Source organism: Heloderma suspectum, chromosome 16, assembly GCF_057233095.1.
Source record: "Heloderma suspectum isolate Gila_16-S chromosome 16, 16-S_ref, whole genome shotgun sequence".
NCBI classification, from domain to species: domain Eukaryota; kingdom Metazoa; phylum Chordata; class Lepidosauria; order Squamata; family Helodermatidae; genus Heloderma; species Heloderma suspectum.
Genome location: NC_139473.1, coordinates 2,734,334 through 2,754,532, shown reverse-complemented (window position 1 = coordinate 2,754,532; position 20,199 = coordinate 2,734,334). Strand labels below are relative to the sequence as shown.

Sequence of the window (20,199 nt, the reverse complement as noted above, 5' to 3'; positions counted from 1 at the left end):
AAAAAATGAGATCAGATTTGTCTAGCAGGACTTGTTTTTGACAAATCCATGTTGCCTTCGAGTAATCACTGCATTGTTTTCAAGGTGCTTCCAGATGGATTGCTTTATTATCTGCTCCAGAATTTTCCCAGGGATTGATGTCAGACGGATGTCTGTAGTTCCCAGATTCCCCCTTTTTACCCTTTTTGAAGATAGGAACAACATTAGCCCTCCTCCAGTCATCTGGCACTTCCCCCGTCCTCCATGATTTCTCAAAGAGAATAGACAGCGGTTCTGAGAGTTGTTCTGCCAGTTCCTTTATGACTCTAGGATGCAGTTCATCTGGCCCTGGAGATTTGAACTCATTCAAAGTAATGAGGTGTTCCTTGACCATATGCCTGTCGATCTCAAGCTGCAATCCTGCCCCTTCAGCCTGCAGTTCGCCTTTGCCAGGGGGGTCATAGACCTTCTTTCAGGAGAAGACTGAGCCAAAGTAGGAATTGAGCACCTCTGCCTTTTCTTTGTCATCTGTTATCGTCTTGCCATCCTTATTTAATAGCTGAACCACCATTTCTTTCCTCTGCCTTTTACTATGCACGTAGCTGAAGAAAGCCTTTTTGTTTTTAGCATCCCTCGCTAACCTCAGCTCGTTCTCAGCTTTAGCCTTCCTGACACCATCCCTGCAATTCTGTGCTACCTGCCTGTACTCTTCCTTTGTTACTTGGCCTTCTTTCCACTTCCTATATGTGTCCTTTTTTGTTTTCAGGTCATCCCTAAGCTTTTTGTGAAGCCACATTGGCTTCTTCTGTTGTCTTCCACCTTTTCTTCTTGTTGGATTTAAAGTTAAACTGTGGAATTCACTTACTTCCATGAGATTTAGTGATGGACACAACTTTGGATGGCTTTAAAAGGGGATTGGACAAATTCACAGGAGAGGGCTGTCCATGTCTACTGGTCCTCATGGCTATATGTGTTACCTCCAGTATCAGAAGCAGTCTGCCCATGTACACCAGTTTGTGGGGAACCTGGGCAGGAGGGTGCTCTTGTATTCATGTCTTGCTTGTGGGTTTCTCAAAGACATCTGGTTGGACACTGTGTGCTGGACTAGATGGACCCTTGGTCTGATCCATCACGGCTCGTCTTATGTTCTTACAGTAGACAGACCTCAGCCTGATCGATCAAGGCATTCCTAAAAGCTGAAGAGGTTCACCTAGAAAAAGGCGACTGTGTGTGCACACATGTGTGTGTTATACCAACCCATGTCCTCATTCTCTGATTTCTGCAAAACCGAGCGCCCATTTGGAAGGCATTCTGTGCAACTCAGTGGCGGAGCCCCTACTTTGCTTGCAGATGGTCCCAGGTGCGATCTCTGGCATCTCCACTTAAAGTGACCAGGGAGCAGGTGTTGGGAATGATCCTTTTTTGCTCAAGACCCTGGAGAGCCACCACCTGTCAGAGGAGACTGTTGTGGGCTAGGCTGACAAAGAGTCCAATATGACTCTGCCTCTTCCTAGGTCCAGGCAGGATAGGTAGCCTGGGAGGTAGTTTGTTTGTTTGTTTACAATATTTATATACCGCTCTATATCTAGAACAGATTTCGGAGCGGTGTACACAAAAAATAAAACAGTACAAGAATAAAAAGATTAAAGCACCACATTAAATTTACACTTGTATAAAAAACACAATGCCAATAAAAACCGTAGCTGGTCAGTTAAGGGATGCCTCCTGGAACAGTGCTGCTTTCAGGAGGTGCTGGAAACAATCCAGTGTTGGTGCGTTCCTGACCTCCAGGGGCAGGGAATGCCAAAGAAAGGGGGCCACCACACTGAAGGCTCTTCTTCTGGTGGACTCCAACTGGGGCATAGGCCCATGTGGAACCACCAGGAGCAAGCCCTCTGATGACCTCAGTGACCAGGCAGGTTGGTAAGGGAGAAGGCGCTCTCTCAGGTATGCTGGTCCCAAGCTGTTTAGGGCTTTGTACACTAGTACTCCCCTTCATGGATCACTGCCTTGTTGTGGCGAAGGGGCTTGCATAACTCAGTGAAGCCATAAGCTATGCTGTGCAGGGCCACCCAAGATGGACAGGTCATGGTGGAGAGCTCTGACAAAATGTGGTCCACTGGAGAAGGAAATGGCAACCCACTCCAGTATTCTTTCCAAGAAAACCCCATGGAACGTATCACAAGGCTGTCAAGGGCTCCTTGGAGGTCTCTCTCAGTCTAATCCAGTAGCCAAGTCCAGACACATACAAAGGGATTCCTTTCAAAGCTTTATTCTTCTTTTACAACTTAACAAAGGCTAAAAGAGATGACGCCGGAAGATGAGCCCCTCAGGTCGGAAGGTGTCCAATATACTACTGGGGAAGAGCAGAGGGAATTTCCAAGTAGCGCCAGAAAGAGTGAAGCGGCTGGGCCAAAGCTGAAAGGACACTCATCTGTGGATGTGTCTGGTGGTGAAAAGAAAGTCCAGTGCTGTAAAGAACAATATTGTTTAGGAACCTGGAATGTAAGATCAATGAATCAAGGTAAAGCTGAAGGTGGTCAAACATGAGATGGCAAGATTGAACATCGACATCTTGGGAATCAGCGAACTAAAATGGACAAGCATGGGCGAATTTAATTCAGATGACCATTATATCTACTACTGTCGGCAAGAATTCCTTAGAAGAAATGGAGTAGCACTCATGGTCAACAAAAGGGTGGGAAAAGCAGTACTGGGGTACAATCTCAAAAACGACAGAATGATCTCAGTACGAATCCAAGGCAAACCATTCGACATCACAGTAATTCAAGTCTATGCCCCAACCAATGAGGCCGAAGAAGCTGAGGTTGATCGGTTCTATGAAGACATACAACACCTTCTAGAACTCACACCAAAAAAAGAGGTCCTTTTCATCATAGGGGATTGGAATGCTAAAGTAGGAAGTCAAGAAATCACCGGGATAACAGGCAGGCATGGCCTTGGTGTACAAAATGAAGCAGGACAAAGGCTAATAGAGTTTTGCCAAGAGAACACGCTGATCATAGCAAACACTCTTTTCCAACAGCACAAGAGACGACTCTACACACGGACATCACCAGATGGTCAATATCGAAATCAGATGGATTATGTCCTTTGCAGCCAAAGATGGAGAAGCTCCATACAGTCAGTAAAAACAAGACCTGGAGCTGACTGTGGCTCAGATCATGAGCTGCTTCTTGCAGAATTTCAGCTTAAATTGAAGAACATAGGGAAAACCACTAAACCATTCAGGTATGACCTCAGTCATATCCCTGATGAATATACAGTGGAGGTGAGGAATAGATTTAAGGGATTAGACCTGACAGACAGAGTGCCTGAGGAACTATGGACGGGGGTCCGTAACATTGTTCAGGAGGCAGCAACGAAATCCATCCCAAAGAAAAAGAAATGCAAGAAAGCCAAGTGTCTGTCTGATGATGCTTTACAAGTAGCTGAGGAAAGAAGGGAAGCGAAAAGCAAGGGAGAAAGGGGAAGAGATATCCAACTGAATGGAGAGTTCCAGAGAATAGCAAGGAGAGACAAGAAGGCCTTCTTAAATGAACAATGCAAAGAAATGGAGGAAAACAATAGAATGGGAAAGACTAGAGATCTTTTCAAGAAAATCGGAGATCTCAAGGGAACGTTTTGTGCAAAGACGGGCATGATAAAGGACAAAGAAGGCAGGGACCTAACAGAAGAAGAACTATACAGGAAAGATCTGAATGTCCCTGATAGCCATGATAGTGCGGTCACTGAACTTGAGTCGGACATCCTAGAGGGTGAAGTCAAGTGGGCCTTAGGAAGCATTACTAACAACAAAGCTAGCGGAGATGACAGTATTCCAGCTGAGCTATTTAAAGTCCTAAAAGATGATGCTGTGAAAGTGCTGCACTCAATATGCCAACAAATCTGGAACACTCAACAATGGCCACAAGACTGGAAAAGGTCAGTTTACATTCCAATTCCAAAGAAGGGCAGTGCCAAAGAGTGTTCAAACTACCGTACAATTGCGCTCATTTCACATGCCAGCAAGGTGATGCTCAAAATCCTACAAGCTAGGCTTCAGCAGTATGTGAACCGAGAACTACCGGAAGTACAAGCTGGGTTTCGAAGAGGCAGAGGAACTAGAGATGGAATGGCCAACATTCGCTGCATCATGGAGAAAGCAAGAGAATTCCAGAAAAGCGTCTATTTCTGCTTCATTGACTACGCTAAAGCCTTTGATTGTGTGGATCACAACAAACTCTGGCAAATTCTTAAAGAGATGGGAGTCCCAGACCACCTTACCTGTCTCCTGAGAAACCTGTACGAGGGACAAGAAGCAACAGTAAGAACCGGACATGGAACAACCGATTGGTTCAAAATTGGGAAAGGAGTACGACAGGGCTGTATATTGTCACCCTGCTTATTTAACTTCTATGCAGAGTACATCATGAGAAATGCCGGGTTGGATGAATCACAGGTCGGAATTAAGATTGCCGGGAGAATTATCAACAGCCTCAGATACGCAGACGATACCACCCTAATGGCAGAAAGCGAAGAGGATCTCAAGAGCCTCTTGTTGAGGGTGAAAGAGGAGAGTGCAAAAGCTGGTTAAACATTAAAAAACTAAGATCATGGCATCTGGCCCCATCACTTCCTGCCATATAGAAGGGAAAGAAATGGAAGCAGTGACAGTTTTTATTTTCTTGGGCTCCAAGATCACTGCAGACGGTGACTGTAGCCATGAAATTAAAAGACGCTTGCTCCTGGGGAGGAAAGCTATGGCCAACCTAGACAGCATAGTAAGAAGCAGAGACATCATCTTGCTGACAAAGGTTCGTATAATCGAAGCTATGGTTTTCCCATTAGCAACGTATGGCTGTGAGAGCTGGGCTATAAGGAAGGCTGAGCGCCAAAGAATTGATGCTTTTGAACTGTGGTGCTGGAGAAGACTCTTACGAGTCCCCTGGACTGCAAGGAGGTCAAATCAGTCCATCCTCAAGGAAATCAACCCTGAGTGCTCATTGGAAGGACAGATACTGAAACTGAAGCTCAAATATTTTGGCCACCTAATGCAAAGAGAAAACCCACTGGAAAAGACCCTGATGCTGGGAAAGATTGAAGACAAAAGGAGAAGGGGACGGCAGAGGATGAGATACAATGAATAGCATCACTGATGCAATGAATATGAACTTGAGCATGCTCCAGGAGAGAGCGGAGGACAGGAAGGCCTGGCGTGCTATGGTCCATGGGATCATGAAGAGTCGGACACGACTGAACGACTGATAAACGACAACACACTAGTACTACGACCTTAAACCTGGCCCGGTAGCGAATAGGCAGCTAGTGCAGTTCCCTCAGCAAAGGAGTTCCATGCTGGGAAGGGGCAGCTCCCAACCACAGCCGAGCTGCTGCATTCTGCAATAGCTCCCTGAGCACCCAGTTTTGCTCTTTTACTCAGACCCGCTCATGGCCAAGCTCCCTGGGGATAATGGGAGTTGTAGTCCAATGCCTCTGGAGGGCACCGGCTTGGTCAAGTCTGGTGTAAGCTGGATGCAATTTGCAACCAAATCCTTGCTACTGTTTGCCACGTCTCTCTCTCACCAAGCCCAGCTCTGAGCGCCTGCCCTAGTTTCTAGCGAGGCTTGGAGCACCGTGGAGGTGGTTGATGACGAATCCCGTCACCGGTCTGCTTTTGTCAGAAACGGCCCGTGTTGAATGATGGATGGAAATTTCTCCTGGGAATAAAAGTGCTTCTGGTAAACTGATCCCTGCACGGTAAAGAGAAGGAATTTCCACGACCGTGCAGGCACTATTGAACCGGGGCATCGGGTGTCTCTGTCTGTGGCCTGAGGTTTGCAGGCTGGTGGAGCTATTAGGAGGGTTTCTGGAAGATGGAGTGAGGGGCTTGCTCCATTTGGACTCCATCACCACCACCGCCGCCACGCTCATGGCCCTGTAGGAAGGAAGAAGGAAACTTGTGGGTCTGCTCCAGTTGGAGTGTGCGCGTGCACCCCCCCCCCCCCGCCCGCCCGCCCGCCCTGTCCAGAGTTGAGAGACGATGCAGGGCCATTCCACCAGCCCTACTGAAGAATCTACTTAACTCTTTCCTCTTCCCTCCTCCTCCCGTTTTCCTTTCGTGTTGTGTCTTTTTTTAGATTGTAAACCTGCAGGGCAAGGACCATCTTATTTTAATGATTGATTGTGAGCTGATTTGTTTTTTTGGCTGAGTAGTGAGACAAAAAGTCTTTAAATAAATACATAAGAGATGTTTCAACTGGCAAAGCCCACTGGATTGTTGGGGGCTTTATGAAACGGGGTTGGATGGGCCCATTTCCCAGAGCGGGTGAGGCCTTTTATGGAAACGGGTAGCCCAGCTTCATCTCTGCGGGCACCTGGGGAAAGGCCCTGTTGGCCAGTGCAGTGGTTATTCCAATGCTTGTCCCCCGTTCTGGTTCCCTGTCAAATCCGGCTTGTTCGGAGGAGTGTTTTGGCTTTCAAGTGTTACACCAAAAGAGAGAGAGAAGGGAGAAAAGGTCAGACAGTAGGTAACATCGGAGAGCCACTCAGAGTAGACTAGCCTTCCAGATGTGTTGGACTACAGCTCCCATCATTCCCCAGCTAATGCCAAGTTCACAGTATCGATCTACCCCATTGCATCCTTTGCTGGCCGCTGCATCTCGGAGAAGTGGGCTCAGTACCTGAAGACCTTCGTTTGAACCCCAGCTTGGCCATAGTCCCTCGGGTGGCCCCTGCCTCAGTTCCCTGCCTGGCATAGGACCAGCCGCACACGCCCCATTTCAAGGATAGTTCTTGGAGCAAAGCACCATAAATCCTCATTAAAAAAATCTGGCTCATTGAAAGTATTGCACAAGCAGTTGATGGATGTGACCTTCCTGAGTTTCCACTATCGCTACTGTCAGGCGCTGCTTTCTTTCTGCCCCCCCGCCCCCGAAGAGAAACATTTGTGTCTGAAATGTGTGTCTCTTTGCAGAGAGTTGATGGCTGCTGCTTTTGCTGGCGCTTTAGCATTTTTTGTTAGGCTGGAGGGCCCTCCATGGCAACTCAGAGAGGCGGCTGAGCTGGTAGCCTGGTTACGGCAGACCTCACTGCAGCACTCAACGGGCCTTGAGGCTTCCAAATGGAAATGTAGTGGGGGCAGGAGGCGGGGGGGTTGGGCATGCGCCTTGCACATTTGCCTTTTGTACTGTGTGCTTTGGCATGGCACAGGGTAGAAATCGCCCTTACGGTAGGCCGCTGCGCTCTAGGTACTCTTCACCCTGCTTTCAAGTCATATACGCAACTCTTTTTTTCACTCCTATTTAATATCCATACTTGCAAATATGCCAGCAAATGCTAGCAACCTTCCTGCCTGCACACCCCTATGTTTGTCTTCTGAAGGGAAGAACCAGATATCCAGTTTGCAAAAGCTTCTTCTTGGTCGCTTGGAAGCAGTCCTCGCTTGCCATAGGTGACTGGTTCGATGGCAATTGGCAAACTTGCTTATACTGCTGGTGGTGTCCTGGGAGACGGCAGGGTGTTGTCCCTTTGACAAAGTGCTTTAGTTATTGGCAGTATTCTATGATTGCATCATGGGCATCTCAGCTTTTTCTTTTTTTTAAAGCAAGTCTCTAGCCCTCAAGACTGTAAAGATGTGTTTCAGCGCGTGTGCTCACTGTCTGGTGAAATCTCAAAAAGCTTGAGGCTTGCCAAGTAGCATTTCCAGTGTCCTACACAGATCTCTACAGCAGTCTGAAGTGGAATAAGCTGGTTTATTGAGTATTTTATGTGATTGGACTTGTAGCCTTCTCCCATCCTTAAGGGCTCCGGGAGAGGTAACAAATGTTAATTTATCCCTGGCCAACCAAAAGCCGGTTCAAGTAAAAACTTATGGAAGTTGTGCTTTGGCAAGTCTCCGAAGGAAGAGATGGCATAATTTCCTCCACGGCTTTCAGAATCCCTCTTCCCTTGGGGTGTGACGTTAGAGCAGGAATGGGCAAACGCGTGGTTGGGATCTGAGTAACTTGCCGCAGACCAGGCAGGATTTCTGGGTCTCGACAACAAATGGGCTTTTCTCACCCTCCTCTCTGAATTAGGTAGCTGAAGTCAAAAGAGCGTGTCTGGAGCAGGAAAGCAGGAGTGCATCTCTGTGGGGAGACCGTGAGCTCAGTTCTGCGGCTTCCCGCACATTCCTGGGCTCGGAAGCACCCTGTTCCTTCATTCGAAGTGTGAGGCAGCCGCCCAAGCTACCACTTCGTGACTATTTCCAGTTGGTGGGATGTGGGAAGCAGCTTTATACCGGGCTTCAGGCAAGGATCTTTTCTAGCCCTACCTGGGGATGCCGGGAATTGAACCTGGGTCATTCTGCGTGCAAAACAGGCTCTTTCCCATTGAGAATAAAGTACTATTCCAGTCCTCATAGTTCTGGATGAAGGACTGGTTTAAATAGGAACAGAGAAAGCTGCCCTCAACTGTATGAGACCACGCAAGGCAAGAATTGTCGCCCCTGACTGGCAGCGGGTTTCAGACAGGGGCCCTTTCCAGACCTACCCGGAGATGCCAGGGATCGAACCTGGGACATCCTGCCTGCAACACAAGGGCTCCACCCACTGAGCTTCGACAGCCCTTGTCAAGATGGTCCTTGGGGTTCTAGTAAAAACTAGATCGATCCTGCAAGCCTGCCCAACCCGGGACAGAGCGCTCATATGATGTAGCTGGCAGAAACCTCCTGGCCTTTTGTTACTGTCACAATGTACAGCCCCCCCCCCCCCCTGGGGCTGGCTTTCTTCTCTAGTCCCAAATGGCCTGTGCCCCTTCTCTCCCTCATCCACCGTTGCTTCTCCCAACCCGGGGCTTGTTGGCTCATGCTCCCCATCGGATTTTGCCACCATCCCGCCTTCTGACGTAAATGCAGGAGGCTGACAAAACCCCAGGTGGTTGCAGAACAAAGGTGCTTGATCCACCGCCCCGGGCCCTGCACGCCTCGCTTAACCTGCCTCTTCCTGGGCTGCACCCTTCACATGGCCGGGGACTGCAAATTGCGGCTGACTCAAAGAGCAGCCCCAATGTCTAATATGAGTGGGGGCCAGGGGTGTTCCTCAGTCTCCTCTGTCTGTCTGTCTCTCTCTCTGGCATGCTCCCCCTAAATAGGGCTCGCTCCCGGCTTCTTGACTAATATGGAGCGGGATGGCGCCCCAGCTTCATTGACTTGATGTTACAGTCCTATGCGGAGTGACTGGAGCATCTCTTTTGGACATTTTCACATGTAACCTGAGGTGCTGCTGCTCCTGTTTTAGCCTTTCTCCGGGGGGGGGGGGGGCTTCCATATGGTGGGACTCTGGGAAGTCACCAGCCAAGGGATGTGTTTTTAAATCTGGTTGGAGAGGCTTGGCTAGCAGGTGAAAGATTAAGTTTGCACATCCAGTCTCCAAAAAACACCCTTCCCCAACCTGGTGCCCTGCAGGCGTGTTGGACTACAACTTCCATAATCCCCCAGCCAGTGCTGGCTAGGGGGTTACAGGAGTTGTAGTCCAACACGCCTGCAGGGCACCAGGTTGGTGAAGAGTGCCCAAGAGTGGATTAACCTGCCTGTCTGATCATGTTGTGACTTCCAGGGTTCTAGGTCAGGTTCTTGCCGATGGCGAGTAGAAATTACCTCTAGGCAACCAGGCCAGTGAGCGTCTGTAAATCATCTGAGGGGTGGGTGGGCGGGCTGGTGCAAACACTAGGACTTTGTCACTTAACGCAGGAAGCCACCTTCAGCAGGTCAGTCTCTTTGACCGTCCAGCCCAGTAATGTCTGTCTGGCTGGTAGCAGCTCATTTTCAACTCTTGGTGCTTGGGAAAATGCAGCTGCTCGGCTCTCACAGAAAAAACTCTGGCGCTCTTCGTTGAGCTTTTTCAGCCTGGAGTGGGAAAACAGGTTTCCATTCAACCGGTGGTGGGAGGTTGTTACATAACCAGGCTCTCTGTGGTTTTTTTTTTTCTTTTTGATTGTTTACAGATTTTCCTATTATAACTCCTGCAAGTGCCTAGGTGTGCCCAGGTTGGCAGTAAAAAAAAGTAACCTTTACCCCTCTCCTCTTTCTTCCTCTCAGTCTCTCTCTGTCTTTCTCTCTCTCTCTCTCCCCCCAAGAAGCAGCTCTTGGGGGAAGAAAAGAGGCATTACGCCTTGTGTGGAGAAAGTGGAGAAGGAGATTTTTTCTCCCTTTCCCATAATCCTAGAACCTGACAGGGTCTTCCTATGAAGCTGAATGGTGGAGATTCAGGATAGACAAAGGGAAGGACTTCTTCACACAGCACGGAGTCAAACTGGAATACACTTCCACAAGATGTAGTGATTTCCACCAACTTAGGCGGCTTTAAAGGGGGATTAGACAAAGTCATGGCAGAGAAGGCTGTCAGTGGCTACTAGTCCTCATGGCTGTATGCTACCTTCAGAATCAGAGGCAATATGCCTGTGCACAGGCATATTGCCTCTGATTCTGAAGGTAGCATACAGCCATGAGGACTAGTAGCCATTGACAGCCTTCTCTGCTGGGGAACACGGGCGGGAAGTAGATGCCCTACTTGTGGGCATTTCATGTGGGCATCTGTTTGGCCACTGTGTGAACAGAATGCTGGAACAAGCAGGCCTTTTTCCTATTGCAAGGAACCCAAGACGGCTCCTCCTCTTCATTTTATCCTCACAACAACCCTGCGAGGCAGTTTAGGCCGAGAGTCAGTGACTGGCCCAAAGTCACCCTGTGAGCTTCATATCCGAGTGGGGACTAGAACCCAGATCTCCTGAGTCCAGCACTCTAACCATTACGCCACACTGGCACCACATTGTGCAGGACGGACCAATCATCTAACTCTGTCTAAAGCAGTGAGCTATAATTACTAATTTTTGCTGTCGCCAGCCCCTACGAGCCAAGAACAGACATGAATTCCTGCCACCTGGTTGCCCCAGATGGCTCTTCCCAGAAATGAGCCTTCATTGGGTTTGTCAGGTAATAGTCCCTGTTTCCTCTCTCTTCATTCCCAAAGGGCATTTTGCAGTGGTTTGCCCAAGCGGCGTTGTTTTTGCATGCTGAATAACCCGTGCCATGCATCGCATCGGACCTACATCTGGGGCTGCACTAGCTTCTTCCCCTACGCATCTCTGCCAGAGTTTGCTCTGGCTACCTTGCCACATGGCGGCCGGAGGCTGCGAAGACCCCACCACTGTGGTGTTCTGCTCCTCTGAGTGTCTGCGGTTGGGCAGATGTTAACGTTGAGCAGCTGTGTGCGAGCCGACGCGACTTTCCCACACTCGGTGGGGCTTGACTTCCTTTCTTGGAACCTCAACTTCCCTGTTCTCTCGTTCACTGGCTCGGCGTTGACGCAGCCTCTCTTTCTCTGTTCCCTTCTTGCCCCCATCCTGTCTTCAGCGTTGGCTTTCTTTGACGTAGGCACAGACCTCTGTTTGCCCTGCAATTTAAGGGAGAAATCTGGTGCCAACCAAATGCTGTGCACAGTGTAGATTTTGCAGAATGAAGCCAAACTCCCTTGTTTTTGCGTCACTCTGCAATAAATGACTTGTGTAACTTTTTGCCTGCCCTGGGAGAAGAAGGGGGAAGGAGAGGTGTGAAGCACCCTACTGCAGGCAGTGTTAGCCACCCCCTCCACCTTTTGGGATGTCACCAGGTTTTTGAGCACATCTTTCCACTCATGAGGGCTAGAAACTTCAAAAAAGAGAGCTCAGGTGGGGGAATACCGCAACCCGTGCAGCCTTTTGTTTTTGTGGAATCGCGTTATGGACATATGCGCTTGTGCACGCCCTCCTTTTAAATAATGATGTTTTTGTAAATCTGCCAATGCTAATACAAGACTTACCTCTGGGGAGAGCACGTACAGAGGAGGCGCATGGAATGCTCAGATTTGCATAGCTGCAGCCAAAGTGTGCGTTCAGCTTCCCCTGGCTCCAGGCAAAGCTGAGTTGCTTGGGCTGTATTTCCGCAACTGCCCAGCGAGGTTGGACTCTTAGCCATGTTGTTTTACTGCCTTGGGCTTCTGTTACTGTGTTTGAGTACAATGGCTGCTTTTCTTGCTTGTTCTGTTCAGCTTTGCTTGACCTTCCTGGATCTCTCCCCCCTGCCCTCCTCTCCAATTGTACATGAATGATCTGTTTTTCCACATTCTTGAGTGAGATGCAGTGGCAAAGCTGCACTTTGCCTCTCCGATGGGGGACGTTCAATGCCAGTTAGCCTGTTGAATGCCTCCTGGTAAAAAGAAAACGCTTCCAGTTCGAAGCTGGCAGGAAACCTGGAAAGAGCAGCTGGTGTGTGTGTGTGTGTGATGTTGCTTTGCAAATTGCCACAAAGACAGATCTCTGCCCAAGGAGCATAGAGTTTAAACTTTTGGCTGGGGAGCAAGGGACAAATGCAGACCAAACTCACCTGTGTGGACTTTTTCTTTCATCTAGAGATGACGGTGGAGGGGTTGAGCTGTGCAGAAGATCTGGGGTTTGAAGCGGTGAAATGGAGCTGAGGAAGCGTCGAGTAGGGCAGAGGCCCGTAGCTCAGGGGCAGAGCCCCCGGTTTAGTCCTGGCCTCTCCAGTTCCGTGGGTCAGGTAGCAGGGGATGGGAGAAGCCCTTCCTGGAGTGGGACCTGGGAGAACAGCTGCCAGTCAGAGCAGGCAGTCCTGGGCTAGAATGGGGTTGGGGAAACTTCCTTTGGCCCGAGGGGTGCACATGGCATTAGTGGGCGGAACCCCAGCCCAAAGCAGGCCAGCATCTCCACCCCCAGGGTGCGATTTTGACGTTCTTGCCTGGAACCAGTTTGTTCCTGTGCACAGACTCTGTATACATGCCTCCTATATACACGCCTACACCCCATTCTTTCCCATGCATGCATGCACTCCATATACACGCCTACACCCATACTGCTTTCTCTCTCATACACACACCATATACACACACTCTACTTTCTCTGTCTCTCTCTCACTGTCACCCCCCCCATATACACACACTCTACTTTCTCTGTCTGTCTCTCTCTCTCACACACACACACACACACACACACTCTTACCCCGCCCCCCAGCACACACTACTTTTTCTGTCTCCATGTCCAGATCGCACCATTTTGGCTGGCTGGTGAAGAAGGGAGCCCCACTGAAATGCAGCGCTCTCCCCCTTCCCTGCTGCTCTTGCCCTTCTCAAGAGGTGGGGCTTCTGGGACGGGGAGGGTCCTCAGCCGCACACAGAGGCCAGGCGGGCCGCATCCGTTCCGCAGGCCAGAAGTACCATTATTGCTGGGGTACCTGGATTGATGGTTTGACCTGGTAGCTTCCTGCGTTCCTAGGATAATGATGGGAAGAAATTCCAGGCAAAGGTTACAAAGTGATAGCCAGGGTCCCTCAGGTGACTCAAGCTGAGTAGAGTTGGGGCTGTCCAGCCTGTATCAGTAGGTGGATGTAGATGCCTAGAAACTCTGCGTTTATGCGCTGCTGTGCTCCCATGTACTGGGAAATGAATGTAACTCCAGGATGGAGAAAGGGCTGATTTTAAATTGCCGAGCCAATCTCATGTCAAAATCCGTCAATTTAAGTCAAGTTCCTGCTTTCTAGTGCATGCATGTTCCCGAACATAGACCTTCAATGGTTGCCACAATTATAAAAGTCTTATCTGTTTACAACTTGAATGGAGCCTTTATGCTCCCTAGGAGCAGAAATTCCAAAAGCTCTGTTCATGTGGCCCACGGCCCTTTGGCAGTGCAGGATTGTCATTTGTTTCGCAGGAGAGGGACAGTTGAAACGAACGGCTTTGTGTTTGCCACCTTGTGCTCACGGGTGAGGGCAGTAAGCAAGCTGCCTTCCTTGAAGGCAAAGGCTTCTTACCTGGTGTTAGGTGTGCTGCATCGTGGGCCTTTAATGCCCAGAACTTTTTAGCAGCCTGGACTTGGTACTTCCTGGGCGAGGTGGTGCTGACTCCCTGACATGAAAAGCAAATGGCCGCTCTGTTTGGGTCTGATATGGTTATCAATATTGTTCATTCGCCACTGTGATAAAGGTGATTCATCACCTGTTTGTGCTGTGTTATCCAGGTGGCGTTTTTACTCGGTTACTGATTTCTGTGCTTTTATGTTTTTATGGTGAGTGGCTTCAAAGGGCCCTTGGGTGGAAGGGCAACATGTAGATAATAAAATTAATGCTTTCTAATGCTTGACCTTGGAAGTCAGGTTTCCTCCTCCTCCATGGTAAAGCAGCTTTTTCCAACCTGGTGCCTTCTAGGTGTGTTGTACTACAACTCCCAGCATCCCCCAGACAGCTGTAGGAGGAGGTCCAATTGAATTCAGTGGGGCTTACTTCTGGGTAGGCACACATAGGATTGCACTGTGCAGTCCTTTATTTCATTTTCTTTCTTCTTCTTTTTTGGTAACAAGACACTTTTTACAACTAATTGCAGCTAATCTTTTTTTTAACTGATGCTTTTAAAACGTTAAAATCATTTTATCTATCCTGCCTTGAATCCAGGTTTCAAATTAAACTATGGTTGAATATGAATGTGTGTGGATTTCCTCGTGAAAGGAGAAAGTCCTGTATGTAACTTTGTGGATGGCACGGGTATCAAACCCCTTTCAGCTGGAGGGCTGCATTCCCTTCTGATGAAGCTCTCGGGGCCGCTTCCCATTGGTGGGTGGGGCCGAAGGCAAAAGGGGCATGGCTTAAAGGCAAAGAAGTGGGGCAAAATACCCTTGTATTTCAGCTTCAAGCTTTTACCACCAGTTGCTAAATCTTTGCAGAGGCCTTGCAACCTTTTTGAATGGGGGGAAAACTGCACAAAACCTGGAAAGCCACAAAATGAGCAAAGGTTGGGGGAAGGGGTGGGGCTAGTGGAAAGGGGCGTGGCCATATGGGGGACCCCAGATGAGCTGGAGGATCAACACCCCTCATATATGGTGCTGAGAGAAAGGTCTATTGGTGGCTGCAGACCACGCCCGCATAATGGGACTCGCGTGCTGTCGGCACTTGCAGTTTTGTATTTTCAATCTCTTTTCTTATAATTCCTAAACATTCGAGCCGCATGCACATGCTTTGAAGCGAAGTACTTCCTCCTCCCATCTAAGGGCTTCTCCTGGTCTCCGAAGCATTAGGCTCCCACTTTCCGGATGAATGATCGTTGCTGCACCTTACCTTGGACTGTGGTAACACAAAACAAGGAATCTTGGCTTTCTTCTCCTCCTTCAAGGAAGGTTTTGAAACTGGCATGCTCCTTTAAAAAGAGCGATGTTTTAAAAATAATTTTTATAGGGTTCTTTTGGAGTGGCTGGGAGCTTTAATTAAACTTCCTTTTCTTTAAATAAACCTTACGCACAGAAAGAGATTGAGAGAGAGAGAGAGAGATCCTGGTTCATTTAACACGAGATGGGAAGTAGAAGTTGTTGGTCTCCTGGGTGCATTTAATGTTGGCATGCCTTGTCCTCATTTGTGAAGCGCGAACTGGGGTCGGGGGAGGCCTTTGGCAGCGTTTGGGGTGTGCCTGGATCATTTAGCGCTGCGGTTTCTGGTTTACTCTGTCATAAAAGTCACACGCTGTGTTTTAAAAAACAAAAGACGGGTGCATGAGCTACAGAGTCTGCGGATGAGAGGGAGCGAGATTCCAAGGCGGCTGGGATGAATTTTGCAACGGGTTGCAGATGCCTGCAAAAAAGAAACGCGTGCTCATTTGAGAAGCCAGCCACCGTAAAGGCATGCACGGGTTTCATTTTTAAGAAGTGTCTTTGGGAGACAGGCTCTTGCAGAATTCCATGCAGCCGCTGTCACAATTACCGTCCTTGCCATTTGTAGCACATGCTTTTGTAGCAGGTGCCCTGCTAACCTCTAGTCCATAGAGCAGCCAGCTCCGACCTGGGGCCCTCCTGATGTGTTGTACTGCAAATTCCCATCATCCCCAGCCAGTCTTGAGAAACACAGAGACACGCATTGTCTTCCCAAATGCTCCCTTCTCTCTTTTACACAGAGGGTCCCCTTTATGCATCCAGTTAAACATGAGTGGTAGCTGAGTGTTATATTTATAATGGCCTGAAAATTTACGGAAAGAGCATCCATTCATTCTCTTCTTTCTTTTCCTCCCCCCCCCCCCTTTCTTCCTCCTTTCTTCCTGTTTCAGCATCAGCGAAAGCTTTCTCACGGTCAAAGGAGCAGCCCTCTTCCTGCCACGTGGAAATGGTTCGTCGACCCCCAGGATCAGCCACCGGCGCAACAAACATGCAGGTAACGTCCCTCCGCCCCCCCAGATCCCCTCATCCTCCCCCCACAAGACCCAGATTATACGCTGGCTCTCCTGCATGACTCAGCAAGAAAATTGGTCTATTTATTGGTTTGGGGGTGTATTGATTTATTTTAGCATTTTACTTGCATAAGGAGATAGAGAAAGGAATAACTGGACAGTATAAAATATCCGATAGTACATAATGATATTTTGCCCTGTATATCATAAAAGGGTAAGATCCAACATTGATTGTATTAACTACAATTCAATATAATCATCCTGAAATTATGCTTTTCCGTAAACTAATCAGAAAGTAACATTTAAACTCATTATTACACTTTCTATAATTATATAGTGCAGCCTTCCCCAATGTGGCGCCCCTCCAGATGTGTTGGACTACAACTCCCAACATGGCTGGCTGGGGCTGATGGGAGTTGTAGTCCAACCCATCTGGAGGGCACCACGTTAGGAAAGGCCTCCTCATTCAGTGGGAGTTTGTGGGAAGAGTCGTAGTGATGATAAATAGAGTCTTGGCTAGTGTTTGTGGACCCCTGTCTTTGAGCCTAGGGGGTAGAATGGGGAGAGAAGCCTAAACACGCAAATGCTGGAGTTTGGGGAGGTGGGCGGAGGGAAAACGCAGTGCGTACGTGTGTTGGCTTCATTTCTTGACCCTCCTCTGCTCCAGGAGACCTCCAGCAGCACCTGCAAGCTATGTTCTTGCTCCTCCGACCAGAAGACAACATCAGGCTGGTAAGTCAGCTCTCCCTCTCTGGCAGCCACATCCTCTCTCTTCTCCCCACCCTCTCTTTCACCTTCTCCCCCTTTCCCTCCTCACACACACACACACACACACCCTTACCCTTGTTCTCCCTCTCGCACCCTCTCTCTGAAGACCTGCGGACAGCTTCTTGAAGAGGGTCCCTCAAATTCTTGATGCCAGATAATGCCCACGTGAGCAAGCCACAGTCCTGCCCACCCCACTCCTGGTCTCCTGATAGGCCCTCCCAGCCCCCTACAGCAAGGGGGGCTTGGCATTCCCTCCAGCTCCCAGCAGATTGGCGCCTCCTCGTTCGGCATGATCACTGGCTGCACTGTGTGCGTTTCTGTGGGTCGTTATTTGGGGTTATTTTGATCAGCTAGGCCTTCTGCGGGCGGGATGAGGGGTGCCCTGCTCTGGGACAATAGCTCCTTTTGGTGCAGCGCTAAACTTGGAGTGCGGCGGTCACACAGGGGGCACTCTTTTGATCATCTGCTCAGATTGGGGCTGAGCCATCGCTAGCCGGCACTCAGAGCTGTTGGGCCAGAGACGCATAAAGTGCTGTCTCCCTGTGCGAAGGAAGGTCTGTCTGTCTTGGATGCCGGGGGGGGGGGGGATATGCCACTCCTGGAGCTAGCATACCAAATTTCTTCTCCTTTGGCGCCCATTCCAGCCCCCCCCCCATTCCAGGGCCATGTCTCGGGAGGGTGAGGGCTTTGGGTCCCCCCCAATCTGCCCCCAACACTCCCCGGAATCCCCCCTCCCCTCTGACGTCTCTGCACGACTAGGAGAAGCAGAACGAAGTAGCCAAAGAGCGTCGCGTTTGTCTCGAGTACACCCGTTTTGGAATTCAGCTTCCTTTGGCACAGGATTCGGGATTCTTTCTCAGGTCTCCTCTGATTCAAGGAGGCCTCTGAGGCTTTTCAGACACAGTGTTTGAAAACAGCCCTTTCAGCTTTGGAAGGAGGCTGACGCAGGCATTACCCACTCCGTACCTGAGCCAGCTTTCCAGTTTAGAAAGCACCCCGGTGGCAGGCCAATAGCTGCAGTGCAAGTTGGCTAGATTTCCAGTTTTCCTTGGCTCCCTGGTGGAGAGGGACAGCCAGGGCAGCAGCTTTAGACTTTGAACCCATCCAGCATGCTTTTCTGAAGGGGTAAATAAACACTTCAGGAGACAGCCCTTCAGGGCACAGGCACCGTGGCGGAGTTTGAGCAGATTCCACCTTTTGAAGGCAGACACGCCACCTGGTTGGGGAGGAAGAAGGGCAGCAGAGGGCAAACGTCTTAGGAATGCCACCGAATGATTGGGGAACCTGCGTGGTGCTCAGAGAGCCCCGGGATCATCTTGGCTTGCAGGCGATCTCGAAGGGAGACCTTTGCTTGAGATCCTGGAGCCAGGCCAAAGAGGCAGCAGTGAATTAGATGCATCTGTGATCCAGCTCCATATAAAAGCAGCCTCATATCTTTCCAGGAAAAAGTGAGAGCACAAAATTGTTTCGTAGGGAGGTAAAGGGGATGTGGGCCGGTTCAGCCCACCCTGCTGAAAAACCTCCTCCAGGAAGGCTCCCCTCCCGCAACTGTCCCCACCAGCAGCCATTCCAGTGGGCTGTACTGAAGGAGGTGAGAGGCGGAGGTGGAGCCATTCCTCCAACGCTGCTGGAACATTCCTTAGATTTTTCCTCTTCCCTCCCCATCCCTTTTTCCTTTCATGTCGTGTCTCTTTCCATAGTAGGCCTGCAGGTGGAGGACCTTCTTGTTTTACGTATAACAAGTCAGCTGCTCCAGGAAGGTTTTTTTTTTTTTTTTGCTGGGGAGCTGGAGAAACATGACTTTAACATAAATAAATAGAAATACCCAGGCAACTTGAGCTTTCCCGGTTGTAGCTCAACCCCAGCGTCTACCTTGCCAGGGTCGTGTGGGCAGCCACGTTTCGTGCTGTGACATGGAATCCGCTACTCGAGGCGGCCCCCAGAGTAGCATGGGTTGATGCCACGGAGGAGACACACTCTGGCGATGTACGTAGGGGGGTTACGTTTGAACAGACCACTCGGTAGCTTTGACTAGCACAGATGCGTAGTAAGAAAGGAGGGAGAATAGAGTACAGGGGTGCGTCTTAAGTCTCCAAAATACTCTTAATACATGTCAGAAGAGGAGCCCTGTGTAGGGCCTGCAAAAGTGCCTGTCCTCTTCCTTTCTCTCTGTCTCGCTGCTCATCAAACTCCGTTTCAGCGGCTGGAGGCCAGCCGTCCCCTTTGACTCCACGCTTGTTCAGTGGTGGTCTTATGTCAAAACCAGCCTGCTTGTTATTGCTGCCTAAATTGGTTTAGCAAAGCAAATTAGATTACGCTAATCCGCTTGCTGCCGGACAGGCCTCTGGAGAGCCTAGTCGTGAGCTGGACTCTGTGTGTGCGCACGCATGCGTGCACTTTATTTATTTATTTGACTCGTAACCCAGCTTTCTACCAAAAATGACACTCAAGGCGGCTTACAATCACTAATAGAACTTGATAAAAACAACAACAAGCAAATACGTTAAAACAATTAAAAACTATTAAAACACAACAATAACAGAGTAAAAACAGCATTCTGTTCAACAGACTCTCTTACACACCAAAGATCCACCTAAATAAAGCTGTCTTTGCCTACTGGTGAAAGGACAGCAGAGAGGAAGTGAATGTAGCCTCCCATGGGCGGGAGTTCCCCAGCCAGGGAGTAGCCACCGAGAAGGTCCTGCACCAAGCATGCCTCAAGAAGATGGTCTCGAAAGAAGGGCCTCTGCCGAATATCTTAGGCACTGGGCAGGTTCATACGGGAGAAGACGATCTTTCAGGTAGCCTGGTCTCAAGCTGTATAGGGCTTTATAGCTCATAACCAGCACTTTGCCCAGAAACCAGTAGTGAGTGAAGCTGTTGTAACAAGGGAGTTTTATTTTTATTTATTTATTTATTATTAAATTTATTAATTGCCCATCTGGCTGGTCACCCAGCCACTCTGGGCAATGTACAGCATATAATGAAACAGTTTAAGACAATAAAATTCTACAATAAAAACGTTTTCTAAAATACCCTAACCCACCCCAAATGCCTGCCTGAACAACCATGTTTTTAATGCACGGCGGAAGCTCTTTAAAGAGGGGGCATGGTGGAGTTCCCTAGGGAGGGAGTTCCACAGAGTGGGGGCCACCACAGAAAAGGCCCTCTCCCTCGTCCCCACCAGTCTAGCTGTCCTGGCTGATGGAACAGAGAGAAG

General features: G+C 49.3%; 1 protein-coding gene across 5 annotated transcripts in view; it reads left to right on the top strand.

The window, feature by feature from the left end:
- The window catches only part of SSH2 (slingshot protein phosphatase 2), a 128,137-nt gene that overhangs the window by 69,943 nt on the left and 37,995 nt on the right, over positions 1-20,199 (top strand). For all 5 annotated transcript variants that reach the window (XM_084823148.1, XM_084823147.1, XM_084823146.1 and 2 more), the window contains 2 exons: positions 16,092-16,195; positions 16,879-16,943. In XM_084823148.1, the coding sequence (XP_084679274.1) occupies positions 16,092-16,195; positions 16,879-16,943 (169 nt within the window). The remainder of the gene's footprint in view (positions 1-16,091; positions 16,196-16,878; positions 16,944-20,199) is intronic.